General features: G+C 36.7%; 1 protein-coding gene across 4 annotated transcripts in view; it reads left to right on the top strand.

Moving 5' to 3' along the window:
• UNC79 (unc-79 homolog, NALCN channel complex subunit) overlaps positions 1-16,347 on the top strand; it is a 219,849-nt gene that overhangs the window by 196,948 nt on the left and 6,554 nt on the right. For all 4 annotated transcript variants that reach the window (XM_064486217.1, XM_064486216.1, XM_064486218.1 and 1 more), the window contains 6 exons: positions 266-343; positions 5,397-5,486; positions 7,109-7,284; positions 8,238-8,424; positions 9,889-10,086; positions 11,946-12,023. In XM_064486217.1, the coding sequence (XP_064342287.1) occupies positions 266-343; positions 5,397-5,486; positions 7,109-7,284; positions 8,238-8,424; positions 9,889-10,086; positions 11,946-12,023 (807 nt within the window). The remainder of the gene's footprint in view (positions 1-265; positions 344-5,396; positions 5,487-7,108; positions 7,285-8,237; positions 8,425-9,888; positions 10,087-11,945; positions 12,024-16,347) is intronic.

Genomic DNA, 16,347 nt, shown 5'->3' on the forward strand with positions numbered 1-16,347 from the left:
ATCTTCCCTTTCTTCCTTGATTGAACGTACCATTTCAGTGCCACTTAGCAGTCTGGGTAAAGTAAGAATCTCTGTGTTAAGCCCAGTATTATGATTCTGAATTTCAGATAACAATGAACTTTCATGACTAGCAAGTCCCATATATCCAGGGCAGATTGTCACCAAAGTAAACACTAATGAATTTAAGCCAAGTTAATAAAATTACAAATTACTTATTACTGTCCAAGTGCTCTTAAGAATAATTATCCTTTCAATTTCTTATTAGTTTATTTGTGCAGATGCTGGAACCAAACTAGCTGAGTCAACGATCCTGAGCAAGCAGATGATTGCCTCTGTACCTGGAGTAAGTCCTGACCGAATTAATTACCTGCATTTTCTATTTCTTCTTATTTCCTCATTTAGCAAAAAGGTATCTTTGGCCTGTGTCCTGGCTCAGTTTTGCTGGAACGAACACTGTAAAATTGAAAACATATTAGCATCTTGTTTAAAAGAACATGAGTGAAATTAATCTCTGCCCCTGGAAACTTTTAATTCCAGGAAGCATGAATAAAATTGAAGCAGCCAGTTGAGGAGAGGAAAGAAATTACCAGACATACAGAACAGATTTGATTAAAGTTCAATTGTTCCAGAGTCAATTTTTCTTATACTGGCTCCCGTTAGCCAATTTGATTTAACTACTGCCAGAAAGAAATAAGCATTGTGATACCTCGTTTTCCTTTATAATATTTCCTCTGAAAATTTAAAAACCTTCTATTGTCATCAACTAGTGAACTATTTGGTAAAATAAGTTAAGATTCTCATAGATAGGTTTGAATATGAGAAATCACAATAACTTATTGATAGCAATAACTTATTGATTGCAACAAACTGAGAAACTTCAGAAATATAAGTTATTAATAGAAAAAAGTTATTTATATATTCGGTAGAGAAAAATTTTAACAAGGAAAAATGCCTCTTGTAATCATTCTGCCCTAAAATAAGAACTCTGTGTTTTAGAAAATTTTTCCATGTTTTGATCTATTCAGTATCCCAATTTGCTTATTCCCATGTTGTTGGAAATTTATGTAGCTTCTTTGCTAGAATAGAATGGCGTAGTATATAACATATATACAGAGGTTCTCTTCATGCTTATTTTGAATGATATCCTTGGGATAAGTTCCTTCGTAAATAAGTAGGAATATCTTCACAGTATGTATTCCCATGTTGTTTTCCAAGAAGGTTTTACTAATTTACATTTAGAAGTATACCAGTTTTACCCACAGCACACTAAACATTATTGCAGTTATTTCTGATGTGGAGAAATATTATGAGAGAGGAAAACTAACAATCATTCAGCCCAGACATAATTTTACTGCTAACGTATTAATGTATTTTCTTTCTTGTTTTTCTATGTGTATTTGTTTAAACATAGCTGAAACCATAATATAGATGCAGCTTTGGCTTCATGTGTCATAAACATTTTCCCCAAAGTGACATTACTTCATGTGAATGCACCATATAATAGTGGTTAACAATGTGGGTTTTAGATTCACACCAGAGTTTGAAGCCTGACATTTACTAGCTGTGTGATCAGGAAAGTTACTTAACCCAAGGTTTTCTGATTTGTATTATCTGTAGAATGGGATGTAACAGGGCCTAAGGTCTAGGCTGAGGATTGAATGAGATAATGTGTGTAAAGCACATTAGCGTGGTGCTAAACATATAGTAAGTGCAGAGTAAACACTAACTAGTAAAAACATTAACGGGGAGAGGTGGGGGACAGGACAGGTGATGTTTAAGGATACAAACTTACAATGAGCAGTAAATAAGCCCTAGAGATGTAATGCAGTACAGTGAATATAGACAACAGTATTGTGCTATGATCATCAAACTTGCTAAGAGACTAAAAATTATTCCAACTACTATAAAGGTTAATTATGTAATGTGAAACAGGTGCTAATTATCACTACAATGCCAATCATATTACTATACATAAATGTATCAAATTAGCATGTTGTACACCTTAAAATTACAGTTTTATGTCAAATATATGTCAATAAAAAATAAAATGCAACTAGAAATTTAAAATACTGTTAACAAACACTACTTATTGTTGAATATTTTAGTTATTTTCAATATTCTGGAGTTATAACTAATATGTGATAAACATCTCTGTGCTTAAATCTCTATTCATATTTTAGACTATTTCCTTATTATTTCTGGGAGTAAAATTACTAAACTTTTTTTTTTTTAAAGGTTCTTGATAATAGTTGGGGTAATGGAAGATGCTGTGAGATAAAATCCCAGTTCTCAGTGACTTAGCTCAAAAAATTTATTGTTTGCTCGTGTAAAGTTTAAATGGGTGTCCTGATTAGCAAAGGAGGGAGGACTTCCCCATGAGGTTAGGGATCAGGTTTCTTCCATTATGTGCAGTCCTCTGCAATCAGCTGGTGGTTGGCGAAAGAGACAAGGATACGGTACGTGGAAGGTCTTCGTGAACCAGGTTTAAAAGTAGTGCATATTTCTTCTCACATTCAGTTGTCAAGAACTCAGTCACATGGCCTCACCTAACTGCAAAAGGTGATGAGAAATGTGGTCTAGTCTCATGCGAGGGAAGAAGAGAAATGGTTCTGTGAGTAGTTAACCAGTCTCTGCCCAACACTCACTGGTTTCCTTATTTAATTCTTTAAAACTCAATATTTGCTACCTATGTGATAGCTAAAAATTAGTATCTTTATATATATATAAAGATTTCTTGAAATCAACAAGTAAAAGACAAATATTCCAATAACAACAAAAAAGCAACAGTTACAGGATCTACATAAGAACTCTTTCCAATGACCAATAAGCCATTCAAAATAAGCCTTTTACTCTCACTGTCAATTAACTATAAATCAATATAAAATATAAAAATATTTAAAAATACAAAAATTACAAATCAGCTTGCAAAGCAGCAGATTTTTCTTAACAATTAACCATGAAACTTACTCATGATGAAATGAAATGAATTCTTATAAGCTGCTGGTGTTAGTCAGTCTTGCTGAAGAACACTTCTAGGAATGTATTTGAAAAAATAAATATGCACATTAAGATTATCTACAAGTATGTTTATCAAAGCAGCATTTAAGACAGCAAAAATATGGAAGCAAAATTAATGTGCAGCTCACGGTATTATTTAAATAAAATAAGGTACATCTCTAAGATAGACTATTATGTGGACCAAATCAAATTTTCAAAGAATATTTAAATAATTGGAAAATGCTTATTATGGATTTAATTTAAATTCAGTTTATGAAAAAATGATCACAATCTTATAAAAATTATGTAGGTGTGTATGTTATATGCATTCAAAAATTTTGCAAGGAAATATTAACAGTGGCTGTCTCAGAGGTGGAGAGCAGAAATTAGGATTATGGTGATTTTTCTTTTTATTTTAATTTGTATTTTCCACAAGTTTTTTGTGTTAAACATGTGATACCTTTATAATCTAAGAAACAAAACTTTAAAATCAGATACAAGTTTTGAGGAAGAACCGGATACGATTCACTTCAATTCATGTTTTTGAGGTTAGAGTATGTCTTCAACTCTTTTACCATCAGTTTTCCCACTGAAATAAATATAGGTTTTTCTGAAACAAGTTGAGCTTGACTCTTTATGTTTTTCAGAGTTTTCAAAAATAACATACCTAAGGTTATACTTACATTTTGCAAAGTGAAAAAAAAAAGGGGGTGTGGCGAGAATTGGAAATTAAATGGCTCTGAGGTTCTACCCCGACTATAAAGTGTTTTTTAAGGCTTTTGTTAGATGTGGTTGCTATCTCTGGAGCGAAAGTAACTGTTAATAGTAATTTTTTTCCTCTCATTTTTTGAAATTCAAGCTTAAAAGGCAAATAGTGAATAATGCTCCAAGTAATTATCTTCTGTGACATTTGCCTAGTTGAAATGGTATGAAATATTGCCTATGAAAGAAGCAAATCCCTTTCAAGAAATTCAAGAGCAGAGTATATGCTCTTATTTGCATGACATGTGAAAGGTCAGAGAAAATGGAATAAATTGGGGGGAAATCCTTTCTTGCACTAAAGGATTAATATTCCCAAAGCAGAAACACAATAACCTTTTATAATTCCTTCAGTTGATTTAAATTAAAAGAAGAAAACCTTAAAACGTATGAAATGGTTGGAAAATACTCTGACAGAGCTGCCAGTGACCTTATCTTACTGTTTGTTATCCTGTCAGAGGAACTGACAGGCATAACATTCTAGAAGAGATAAAAGGTGCTGTAGTTCAGTGCTGTGCAGATTTACATGAATATGGGAAAAGGGGAGCCACTGGGTGAGTTAGTTAAGTATATAATGTTCCAGATTTTCCTAAAGAAAGCTAAGAAAGGCCTTAAGCGTAGTATTCAGATGCTTCAAAGAGGGCTTGCTTTTCATCCACATTATACCCCGTCTCATGTGTGGGTTCTCTCATACAGCTTTGATGTAGCAGCCTGTCTGTCCATTCTCCTTTGCTTTGCTGATAGTCCTAAATTCATTGCATGGCCAGAGAGAGCAGATTTATGCCATTTGATAACCTGAAACACAACTATATATATTTTTTTTCTTTAAACTTCTCAAACACGCTGCTAGCATGTGGGGAAGATGACTGTTTCGTTTCTTTCTTTAATTATCCCTAGCAAGAATTCAACAATAATACATTTATCTATTTGATAGTGTACCTACTGTGTATGAGAAGTTAAGTTGTTAAGAGCTTGAGTATTGGAATTTTTTCCTCTTTTACCAAACATGGTATTTGTTTATGTACTTTTTTTTCTGATAAAGATTTAAGGTGGTAGGGGGTGGGTATGGCTCAGTGATAGAGCTCATGCTTAGCATGCACAAGGTCCTGGGTTTAATCCCCAGTACCTCTGTTATAAAAAAAAAAAAATAGAGGAGAAATAATTTAAAAAATAGAAAGAAAGTAAAAAATTGACAAAAAAGATTATGGTGGTAAAAATCTGGCGGCACATATTTATGTGTATCTAAGACCCCCTAGAGTGGGCAAATGTTACTGCAGTTTAGGGCTATTCATGCCATAAAGACTGATACTAATGGCTTTATATAGGCTAAATCTTTATATACCAGCAAACAAAAATCAGTTAAATCAGCCAGTGGGAAAAAAAAAAGCATGTAAACACTGTCTCCTGTAGGCTGTCCCTGTTTCTTTGCTCTCTACCACAAACCTTTTATCAATTTTTGTCCAAACTGTGGGCAGACAATCACAGACTACGCTGAGAGTAACAGAGTGAGTCGGAAATCCCGAAAACGCAACAACTCCTTAGTAAACAGGATGCAATCAGAGCGAGACAATCCCCACAGTCGGGGCAGAAATGCCAGCTGTGACTCATGGGGCGCACCCCACCGTGTCCTTGTGTTTCAGTGCGGGACGGCGGCGATGGAGTGTGTGCGACAGTACATCAGCGAAGTGCTAGATTTCATGGCAGACATGCACACGCTGACCAAGCTGAAGGTAAGAGGGCCTCCGTCCACGCATCTCTTAGTTTAGCAAGACAAGAGAGACATTTTTAGGGAATTATGCAGACCGCACGGGAATTTATCATTACCTGGAGAGGCAGCTGTGGCACTGTTGGATGAGCCCATGTCCTGGGCTTCTGAAGAACTGAATTCTGCCTCTGCAAAGAGGGAAAGGAGAAAGGAAAGGATATTTATGCGCTGTCAGCTCTGTGCCTACCTTGACTTTTGCCATTTATTCAATTCTCACAATGTCCCTATTGTAAAATTATTCCCATTTTACAAATGTAGACACTGAGGTCTGAGGTGGTGCAGTCATTTGCTCAAGGTCACACTACTGACAAGTGGTGGGGTCAGGGGTGACCCAAGACTGTAGTGACCCTCGATCCATTCTCTTTTCACTAGGCCACCCAGCGCTGCCTTAAGCCTCAGTTTCCCCATTTGCAAAACAAGTCTAATGAACCTACCTAAATAAACCTATCTTTGCCGACCATCACGAGGTTTGGTGTGAAGTAATGCGTGTGAAGAGGCTTTTGTAAACTTTAGTTTGTATGGAAAGTGTACATATTATACAAACATAAGCTGTTTGTGGTTTTTATTTGCTTTGAAGCTATCTCCTAAATGACAATAATTCAAGACAAAACGACATTTAGTTTGCACAGGGACATAGTCCCAGTGAGGCTTTTGAGGCTCCTGATTGTTTTGCAGGGTAGAATGAATCGCTGATGCAGGTCAACTTCCCTATGGTAAGTCAACTAGGGAGCTAAAAGATTGATAGTCTGAGGGGTTTGAGAAAGACCCAGGACAAAGGGCAGAAGAGGATCAAGACAGGGCCCCATGGGCATGTGACTGATTGGGACAGAACTGGGTCTAGAACCTAGGTCTCCACTCCCGATTCAGTGCTCTTTCTACTAAGCACACTAAGCAAAGAAATTTTTCTGAATTAATTCTACCAATATGCATTGAGAACCAGTAGCATGCCTGACACGGTTCTAGGCATTTAGGGAATCAGTAATGAACAAAAACAGACTGCCCTCATTTAATTGATAGTTTGGCAGTAGCGACCAATTTTAATAAAAATTTCATACAAACTAAAGTAAAATTGTGACTTTCACAAATGCTATGAATAAGAGGTAGACAGTGGCATAAAAGCTTCTCATAGGGTGCTGTGATCTAGCCAGGAAGGTTAGGAAGTCTCCTGGAGATGGTCAGGGAAGGCTTTCTGGAGGAGGTGACACTTGAGCTAAAATCTGAACACTGAATAGGGTTAATTAGGTGAAGAGAGGCAGAAACAGTATCTCAGTCAGAGAAAACCACATGAGCAAAGGCCAGTAATGGGAGGGAACACGCAGAGACAGTTTAGCTGGGACCACAAGGCAGAAGGGGTAAATGCAGAGGTCTACAGTATCCAGATCATCCCAGGTTGTTCAGGCCATGCTGAGGGACTTTTGTCTCCCTTTATCCTAAGAACAATGGGGACCACTGAAGAAGTTTAAATAGGTTACATGCTTGGCAGTGGTGATAGAAGGTGTGGAAATGACAGTCTGATCTTTTAAAAGAGTGGCCTGGAATGTCCCTAGATACTCTGCCAAAGTCACAAAATACCACTTGGTTTTGTAGAGCCACATGAAGACATGTTCCCAGCCTCTGCATGAGGACACCTTTGGTGGACATCTCAAAGTGGGACTGGCTCAGATTGCAGCCATGGAAATCTCACGGGGCAACCACAGAGATAACAAAGCTGTGATTCGCTATCTGCCTTGGCTCTACCATCCCCCTTCTGCAATGCAACAAGGGTAAGACCCTTATTATTCCTGCAGTGAGGTAGAAAACACCCTTAAAGTTTCTGGGGCCCAGTACCAGCTAGTGAATGCACTGAAGATCTTTGGGAGTGGAATGTGATTGGTTGGAAAGGTGGGAATTGAGACCAATCTCCATACTTATTTGCTGACCCGGCACCATTTTGAAACACAAGTATTTCCACGACATGCTGCCAATTAAAGAAACTTGCCCTCATACAAAAACCTCAGTCATCCTAATGGATGATGAAAACTTGGAGCTTAGAACTACCACTTTAACTCTTAATTTCAATTAGTTAAGTAAATCGATAGGTGTTTATTGAGCACTTAGCTTCTGCCTTCAAGGAGGTTAGACTGTAGCTGAAACAGCAGAGGTGAAACAGAGTGCAAGGAGGTGCGAGCCTCTGATCCCGCACGTAAGGAGGGCCGAGAAGAGAGGTGCCCATGGGTTTATTTGGGAACTCGGTGCAGGCCTGACCTGCCACCTTGCATGATCAGCTTCCTGACTAGAGAAAGGATTTGGAGCAGAGGGGTGAGGGAGACAGAGGGAGAAAATTATTGGAGAATAGGAAAATCAGTGACTGTGTATTTTTTCTCCTCTTCTATTCCTTCCCTTCTGATGGGGATGTCCAAGAACTTTCTAATGAGAAGAAAAGAAAGTGTTTAGAAAGAGAAGTTAGAAAGGCAGCCAGGTTTGTGGAAGAATAATGTTTAATCCTGAGTCACCAAAGGCTGCTCTTTGCTCAAGACACTAAGATCCAGGATTAGAGTGGGGAAACCAGAAAAGCAGACTTATCGTTTTGTTGGCACTTTGTTGCTTTGGTGTTTTATTTTATGTAATTGCCTACAAGATGACATTTTTAAGCCCTTCCATCAATATTCTTTTTTTTAAGCACCCAACGAAACAGAAAACACAGAAACGTCTCTAACACAGCCTTTCTCCCTAACAGACCGAAAGAATTCATCGAGTGTGTCTCCCACATCCGTCTGTTGTCCTGGCTGCTTCTGGGTTCCCTCACTCATAATGCAGTGTGTCCAAACGCCTCCTCTCCATGCCTGCCCATACCTCTGGATGCAGGTTCCCACATTGCCGACCATCTTATTGTTATCCTGATTGGATTCCCAGAGCAATCAAAGGTAAGTGATTTCTGCAAGATTAAAACCATATGCATCAAAATTGCTAATGGAAACCCTTATCAGCCAATTATGTTTCTTCTGAGAAGAAAATGCATCTTATCACTTGCCCTCCTGTGGATGTTAGGAGAGCAACTTTGAGCTAATGCCTTATTTAACGTTGTTTAAATTCCCAGACTATCTTTCCTTCCCCCTAAATTGTTTTTCAATTTACTTTTACGAAGATAAACTATGGAGGCAAGCGAGAGTTAGCTTCTTAGGCACTTCTGCCTCAAAATAATGATGAGAAATAAAAGCCTAGAAATATAATAAAAATTCTGTGATCAGTTTTTAGAACCAAATATGAAGTGAAGGAAAATTTATACTCTAATTCTTCATGCAGTATCTTTTCGACTCAAATCTCTAGAGATATATGAAGATATGAAATGAAAATAAGAAGGCCAGTTGGGAACTCACTAAAATACATGTTGGAATCACCTACACAGAGGAATTTATAAACTGTAGAGACAGATGATGTGCTTAAGGAAATAAAGTAAACCCAAAGCAGGCGTCAGTCATGAGCCTATACAAGCAAACTAGACACATTGGTACCAATCAGCTATGAGGAACCAAGGTCCTTTCACAGAACTGAGGCAAATTCTGAGAGGTCATGGAGCATTTGGGAACGGCTGAGGCTTAGGCAGGGGCATGCTGACCTGCAATAAAATAGAGTAGCCATCCAAGTGACCTGAATGATGTTTGCAGAAGGAATTAGGCAGTCAGTTCCTAATATTTCAATCCACTCTGTGTTTGATTCCTAAGGACAGCACTTTGTAATTCTGTGACATCGAAAAAGTTGCTCAGCCTCTCTGAGCTCCAGTTTTCCTTCTGTGAATTAGATGAGATGTTTGAGAATTACGGAAGTGATCTATGAAAAGTCTTTAGCACAGTGTCGAGGACATTGTAGATGCTCACTCGATCAGTGCTTACTGCTAGTTAGGGACACCATCTTTGCTGCTGCTGCTGTCACTACTACTAGTAGTAGTATAATTAGTAAGTGCTGGGCAGTGCATTCGTTTACTCCTAACCACAACTCTTTGAGGAGGGTACTATTATCCCCATGTTACAGATGATGAAACATCCTACAGGGGTCGAATGATTGTTCTTCCTAATCTAGTTTAGGGATGGGAATGTCAGTTTCATTAAAGGGCAAGGGGGTGGATAGATTTATTCTGCAAACTAAGGTGCCTGCTCTCTGATAAGATGCTTGGTCTCTAAGCGCACTCCCACTGACTGAGTAAAGAGCAGGTTGTCTGAAGGTGATGAATCATGAATTTGTAACTTGGAGGTAACTCCTCCAGCCTCGCATCACTTGAATTACATGTACTTTGGCTGTACTCCTTGGAAGGCTGAAGCCGTGCAGGGAGGGCTCCTTGGAGCACCACAGCCTGCTAGAATGTAATGGTTCCCCGTTTTCTGCCTTTTCAGACCTCCGTGCTGCACATGTGTTCCCTTTTCCACGCGTTTATCTTTGCTCAGCTCTGGACCGTATATTGCGAACAAAGTGCCGTAGCTACAAATGTCCAAAGTCAGAATGAGTTCAGCTTCACAGCGATACTGACGGCACTAGAGTTTTGGAGTAGGGTGACACCCAGCATCCTTCAGCTGATGGCCCATAACAAAGTGGTGAGTTCACGAACGGGTTTCCCCTCTGAGAATCTCAAAATGTGTGTAAATGGCTCTCAGTCCTCATGTTACCTGTTTTTCAAAGACCTCAGTTGTAACAGTATATAAATGGATTGGTGAATGTTTACATTATAAACGAGATGTTCTACTTGCATAGTAATTTTGATGAAAAACAAAGCAAACAAATAAATTCAGTAAAAACAATTTGTTTTCTCTGCCTAGTACCAAAGGAAATTTATATGAAACGTCTACCTTTAAGAGTTGTTTTGTGCTGTAAGTCAGAGAGTTAGGAGGGAGATTTATATTATTTTTGGATTCTACAGCAATTTGGAAAAACCACAATCAGGTCATCTTTTTGTGGTGTTTACAAGCAGACTGACCATACCTGTTAATTACACTTAGGGCTCAAAACCTTAAAAGAGTCTCACCTTTTTGAGTTGCCCTCTGAGGACCTAGGCTCCTCGGTCTTCAAATTCAGTTCTTTTTTAATGTGGCTGGCTCACCTTGTTGGAAAATATGTGAGTTGTGATTAGCACGAGGCCACTTCATTGAACAAACTTGGATTGCTCCTGTGGAGTCAAGATTGGAAGGTGCATGGAAGGAATTTACAAGAGAGTCCTTCGGTTCTGTCTGCTGCTTTGGAGGAAGATTCTCAGCTAGGAAAGCAGCATCCAGTGTCTTGGTGGTAGGGATTCATCAGTAGAATTCTTATCTGAGAGGGGCAAGGGACCTGGAGGAACACCGTAATGGTGATTCCAACGTGCCCAGAGACCCAGCATGCACTGGCTACAAAAGGCATTCTGGAATGATTTTTGATTGATTGGATATTAGTCTAAGAAACATTTTCTTTTAGTCTAAGAAACATTTCATAATTGGAAAGGGGATTATATTTTTCCTTTAGGGTAGCACTTTCTTTAGAGAAGCAGATGGTATAAGGCAGTTCTGTATGGAGAGAGGTGTTTTAATTCAGCTTAAAGGAAATTTATGTGAAAACTTTAGGGTGTGCAAACTGTTGTGACCACCTCATAGATAATTACATTTATTAGATCATAGAGTCTGGGACTGAAGAAGCACTTGAAGACCAAGTATTCCATTCTGTTCTTTTACTGACAATGAAACTGAGACCTTAAATTTAAACTAGAGATTCAAAGTTTCCTTCTATTGTTGCAACTTTTTGAATACCATTAATGCCTCTCCTCCAAATTTCTCAATATTCAAATGTTAGAAAAGAATTTGTTACAAATGAATTGTATACAAATAATGCTACAAATGAATTTGAGTTAATTTTATTCTGAAAATTTTGTTAAGCTGTATAAGCCAGTCTGGTATAATCCCCCTGAGTGTTTAAAACCCAGCCGTAGGAATTTCTGATGAGGGATATCATCTCTATTGTATTTTTGAACTCCCGTGAATATGGCTGCCTTGTTCCATGGAGAACAAAGCCTCAAACACAGATGTGCAATATATTAAACAGCCTCTCGAAGTGAAGAAATTGTGGAGAAAGATCAAGATGGAGAAAAGGACCTAAGCCCAAGAGTTCTGCGTTGGGAAATGAAGGACGCAGAAGCCATTTATCCTCTGGTGTGAATCACAGTGCAGCGCGGATTAGTGAGATCAATACCTGAATTCCACTGGCAGCCCCAAGTTAGAGGAAGAAGGCATGACATTTGCAAAACCTCTGCAGCTTATAAAATTCAGTTTCTGGTTGAAGTTTTACAGGTGAATAAATACCACGCCTTGTGGTCCCCTGTGGTCATTGTGCAGAATGTCTTCATGGGCACAGGGCATGGGTTCTCTGGGGCTGCAGACTGTTTCTGTATCACTGGGAGTGGAATTGATTTTCATGTTTGTTGTTTCAGATGGTAGAAATGGTGTGTCTCCATGTGATTAGTTTAATGGAGGCATTGCAAGAATGCAATTCAACAATTTTTGTCAAGGTAGGAAAGTCTTATGATTTTTATAGACCTTTTTGTGCTTCTAAAATCAAATGTGAATTTATTGTGAATGTACCTTCTGAAGAGGAAAATAAAACTGATTTAATTTTAACATTCAGAGCTGGGGCTAGAGGATTTAGACTTACTGTGTAACAACCCTTCACCAAATAGTTAATATGTAATTTTTGGTCTTGCCTCACGGCTGTGACCAACTCTAGCTGGGATAAATATGTAGCACCATGATTGCATGGAAACAGAGTAATTAAAATATTGCTACAGAACATTGATCAGAAAATGACTCTGTAGTAATATAAATAGATTGGTGGTGCCTTACCTTGCAAGATATCCAGAAAACCAAGGAAAATAGTCTGTAATTGTTTGGCTTGGTAGCTGGTACTTTTCTCTAAGATAAATTAATTTAGCTTCTAATATTACTATTCTAAATCATTGTGCAGTGTATGAAAGTAATTTAAGCATTTGTTATCTATCCAGGCACATCAGAAACAAAGTAGTGTGATAAAAAGATAAAAGAATAAGGGAAAACTTGGTTTCTCACTCATTTTCTCCTTTTATTTCCCTTCTTTTCCCTTTCCTTCCCATCATTCTACCTCTTTGTCTCACTGATTCTTTGTCCTTCCTTATCTTGTACCACTTCCTTCTCAGCCACCATCACCATCACCACCACCACCACCACAGAGTACATCAGTTTAGAACCTTGTAACTTGATTTTTCACTCCTTGGTTAATTCCCTTCAATAAAGGACACTTGTCAAGTTAATTCACAGTGCTGAAGAAAAGCAGTGTATTTTCAGGGATAACTTGACTGTTATGAGAAAACTGCAAAGTAGTTGGTTCAAATGGGATAGATACAGCTTATCTAGCCCAATAGTCAATAGCAAAAGTCAACACTATGAGAGAAACTATATGACTGATGCTTGTATGATCATATATGATTTTATTCTTTACAGCTTTATTGAAGTGTAATTTATGTACAGTAAACTATGCATATGTAAAAAGTACAATTTAATGTCTTCACTTATACCCATGAAACCATCACCACAATCAAGATAATGAATGTAGTCCTCACCCCTCTAAAGTTTTCTCATACACATTTATTAGTCTCTATTCCACCTCTTCCTGTACCCACTCCCCATCTCCAGGTACCTACTGATCTGCTTTCTGTCATAATAGGGTAATTTGCATTTTCTAGGATTTCATATAAATAGACTTACATAGTAGTTATGCTTCTTTCTGCCTTTCTTCACTCAGAAGAATTATATTGTGATTAATCCATGTTACATGTGTCAGTAGATTATTTCTTCTTATTTCTGAGTAGTATCCATTGTATGGCTACACCACATTTTGTTTATCCATTCATCAATTAATCCGTCAGTAGTTCATCAGTCCCAAAGTGATTATACCCTGTTACATTCACACCAGCCATATGCATTCCAGTGCCTACACATCTTCATCTACACAGTGCAGTTAATCTTTGATTTTAGTCTGTCTAAGAATTGTGTACTGTTGTCTCATTATAGTTTTAGATTGCATTTTCCTGTTGACAAATGATTTCCACATCTTTTCATATGCTTATTTGCTATCCATATATCTGCATGGTGAAGAGTCTGTTAAAATTATTTGCCCATTTTTAAAATCAAGTTGGGGTTTTTCCTTATTATTGAATTTTGAGATACAAGTCACTTATCAGATAATGTGATTTGCAAAGATTTTTTCTGTGGTTTGTCTTTTCATTGTCTTAGTAGTATCTTGAAATAAGCAGAAGGTCTTAATTTTGATGAAGTACTATTTATCAATTTTTTTTCTTTTATGAATCATGCTTCTGGTGTTATATTTAAGAAAATCTTTGCCTGGTCCAAAATCACAAAGAGTTTTCTTCGAGATATTAGCTTATATCTATGATCCATTTTGAGGTATGATCCATATGTGTGTGGTATGGATTGAGGCACTTTTTATGTGTATGGATATCCAATTATTCTAGGATCAGTTGTTAAAAATTCTATCCATTGAATTGCTTTTGTACTTTTGTCAAAACTCAATTGACCATTTATATATGGTTCTATTTCTGGATACTCAATTCTATTCTATTGATGTTTGTCTATCTTTTTATCACACTGTCTAGATTACTATAACTTTCTAATATGCCTAGAGATCATGTGGTGTTAGTCCTCTAAATTTCTACATCGGTTTCAAAGTTGTTTTGACTATTCTAGTTCCTTTGCATTCTAGATACATCTTAAAATCAACTTGTCAATTACTGTAAAAACCCTGCTGGGAATTTGGGTTGCAATGAGTGTATAGATCACTTTAAGGAGAATTGGGCATTGGACTCAACAGTATTGAGTCTTCCATTCTGTGAACACAGTATATCACTCCATTTTTTATGTCTTTGTTAACTTTTCTCAGCAATATTTTGTAGTTTTCCATATACAGGGATAACATATTTTGTCAAATTTATCCCTAAGTATATAATAATTTTATAATTTTATAAATAGTACAATTTTTACATTTTTATTTTTGGTATTTCATTCCTGATATTTAGAAATATAACTGGTTTTATTGATCTTATACCCTGCAACCTGTTAAACTCACTTGTTAGTTCTAGTATCTTTCTTAGGGGTTTTACTAGATTTTCCGTATAGACAATTATGTAATTTGCTAATAGGAGCAGTTTTCTTTCTATTGATTTGTATACGTTTTTCTTTTTCTTGTCTTGTTGCTCTGGCTAGATCCTCTAGTACAAGTTGAATAGAAGTTGTAAGAGTGGGAAACATTGTCTTGTTTCTGATCTTAGGAAGAAAGCATTCATTAAATATGAATTTTAGCTGTTAGTTTTTCATAGATACCCTTTGTCAGGTTGAGTGAGGGTTTCTTTTAGTCCCAATCTGCTAAGAATTTTTTGTCAGAAATAGATGTAGGATTTTTCAAATGCTTTTTCTACATTTATTGAGATGGTCATTTGGTTTTTCTTTTTTGACTGTTAACAGAGTGAATTTCATGGACTGATTTTTGAGTATTAAACCAACCTTATATTTCTGGGACAAACCACATTTGGTCTTGATATATTATTCTTTTAAATACATTGCTGAATTCTGTTTGCTAACATTAAAAAAAATAATTTTTGCATCAATGTTTATGAGGGCTGTTAGACTGTAATTTTCTTATAATAATTATTTTTGGTTTTGGTATCAGGATAAGGATGGCCTTATAGAGTGGGTTAGGAAGTATTCCTTTCTCTTTTGTTTTCTGGAGACGTCTGTGTAGGCTTGGTATTATTTTATTCCTTAAATATTTGGTTGAATTCACCAGTGGAACTGCATGGACTTAGAATTTTCTTTGCAGGAGAGTGTTAAACTACAGATTCAATGTCTTGAATAGATATAGGGGTGTTTAAATCATCTGTTTATTCTTGAGTGATTTTTGGTACTGTGTGTCTTTCAAAGACTTTGTCCATTTCATCAAAGAAGTTGATGTTAGTGGCATGAAATTATTCATAATAATCCCTTATTATACTTTTAATATCTGTAGGATCAGTAGTTATGCCACCTCTTTTATCCCTAATATTGGTGATTTGTGATCTCACTTTTTTTCTTCTGTTCAGTCTGGATAAAGGTTTATCAGTTTTAGTGAGCTTTTGATCTAAAATGACAACAGAAGCAATCAGCTTTTGGTTGATTGTTATCAATTTTCTCTATAGTTTTTGTTTCACTGGTGTCTGTTTTCATTATTTTCTTTCTTCTGTTGATTTTAAATGTAATTTGCTCTTCCTTCCTCATTTCTTAAGGTGGAAGTGGAATTTACTGATTTCATATTTTTTCTTTTGTAACATAAGTGATTAGTGCTATAAATTTCCATCTAAGCACTGGTTTAGCTATATCCTACAATTTGGTGGTTGTCTTCTCATTTTCATTCAGTTCAAAATACTTTCTATATTCCCTTTTGCTTTCCTTTTTGACCAATCGGTTATTTAGAAGTATATCATTTGTTTCCAAATAAGTAGTTTCCAAATATTTGAGGATTTTCTAGAGATTTTCTGATATGGATTTTTAATTTAATTCCATTGTAGTCAGAGAACATACCCTGAATTATTTGACTTATTTGAAATGTATTGAGGCTTGTTTTATGGCCCAGAATATTGTCTATCATGGTAAATGATCTGTGTGTACTAGAAAAGAATATGTCTTCTGCTTTTGTTGAGTATAGCTTTCCAAGTCCGTTGGTTCAAGCTTATTGATAGTGTTGCTCAAATATTTCATGTCCTTCCTTCTTTTTCTGTCCACTTAGTCTATCAATTGTTGAGAAAGTGGTAT

The sequence above is a fragment of the Camelus dromedarius genome, chromosome 5 (genome assembly GCF_036321535.1).
Source record: "Camelus dromedarius isolate mCamDro1 chromosome 5, mCamDro1.pat, whole genome shotgun sequence".
NCBI lineage: Eukaryota > Metazoa > Chordata > Mammalia > Artiodactyla > Camelidae > Camelus > Camelus dromedarius.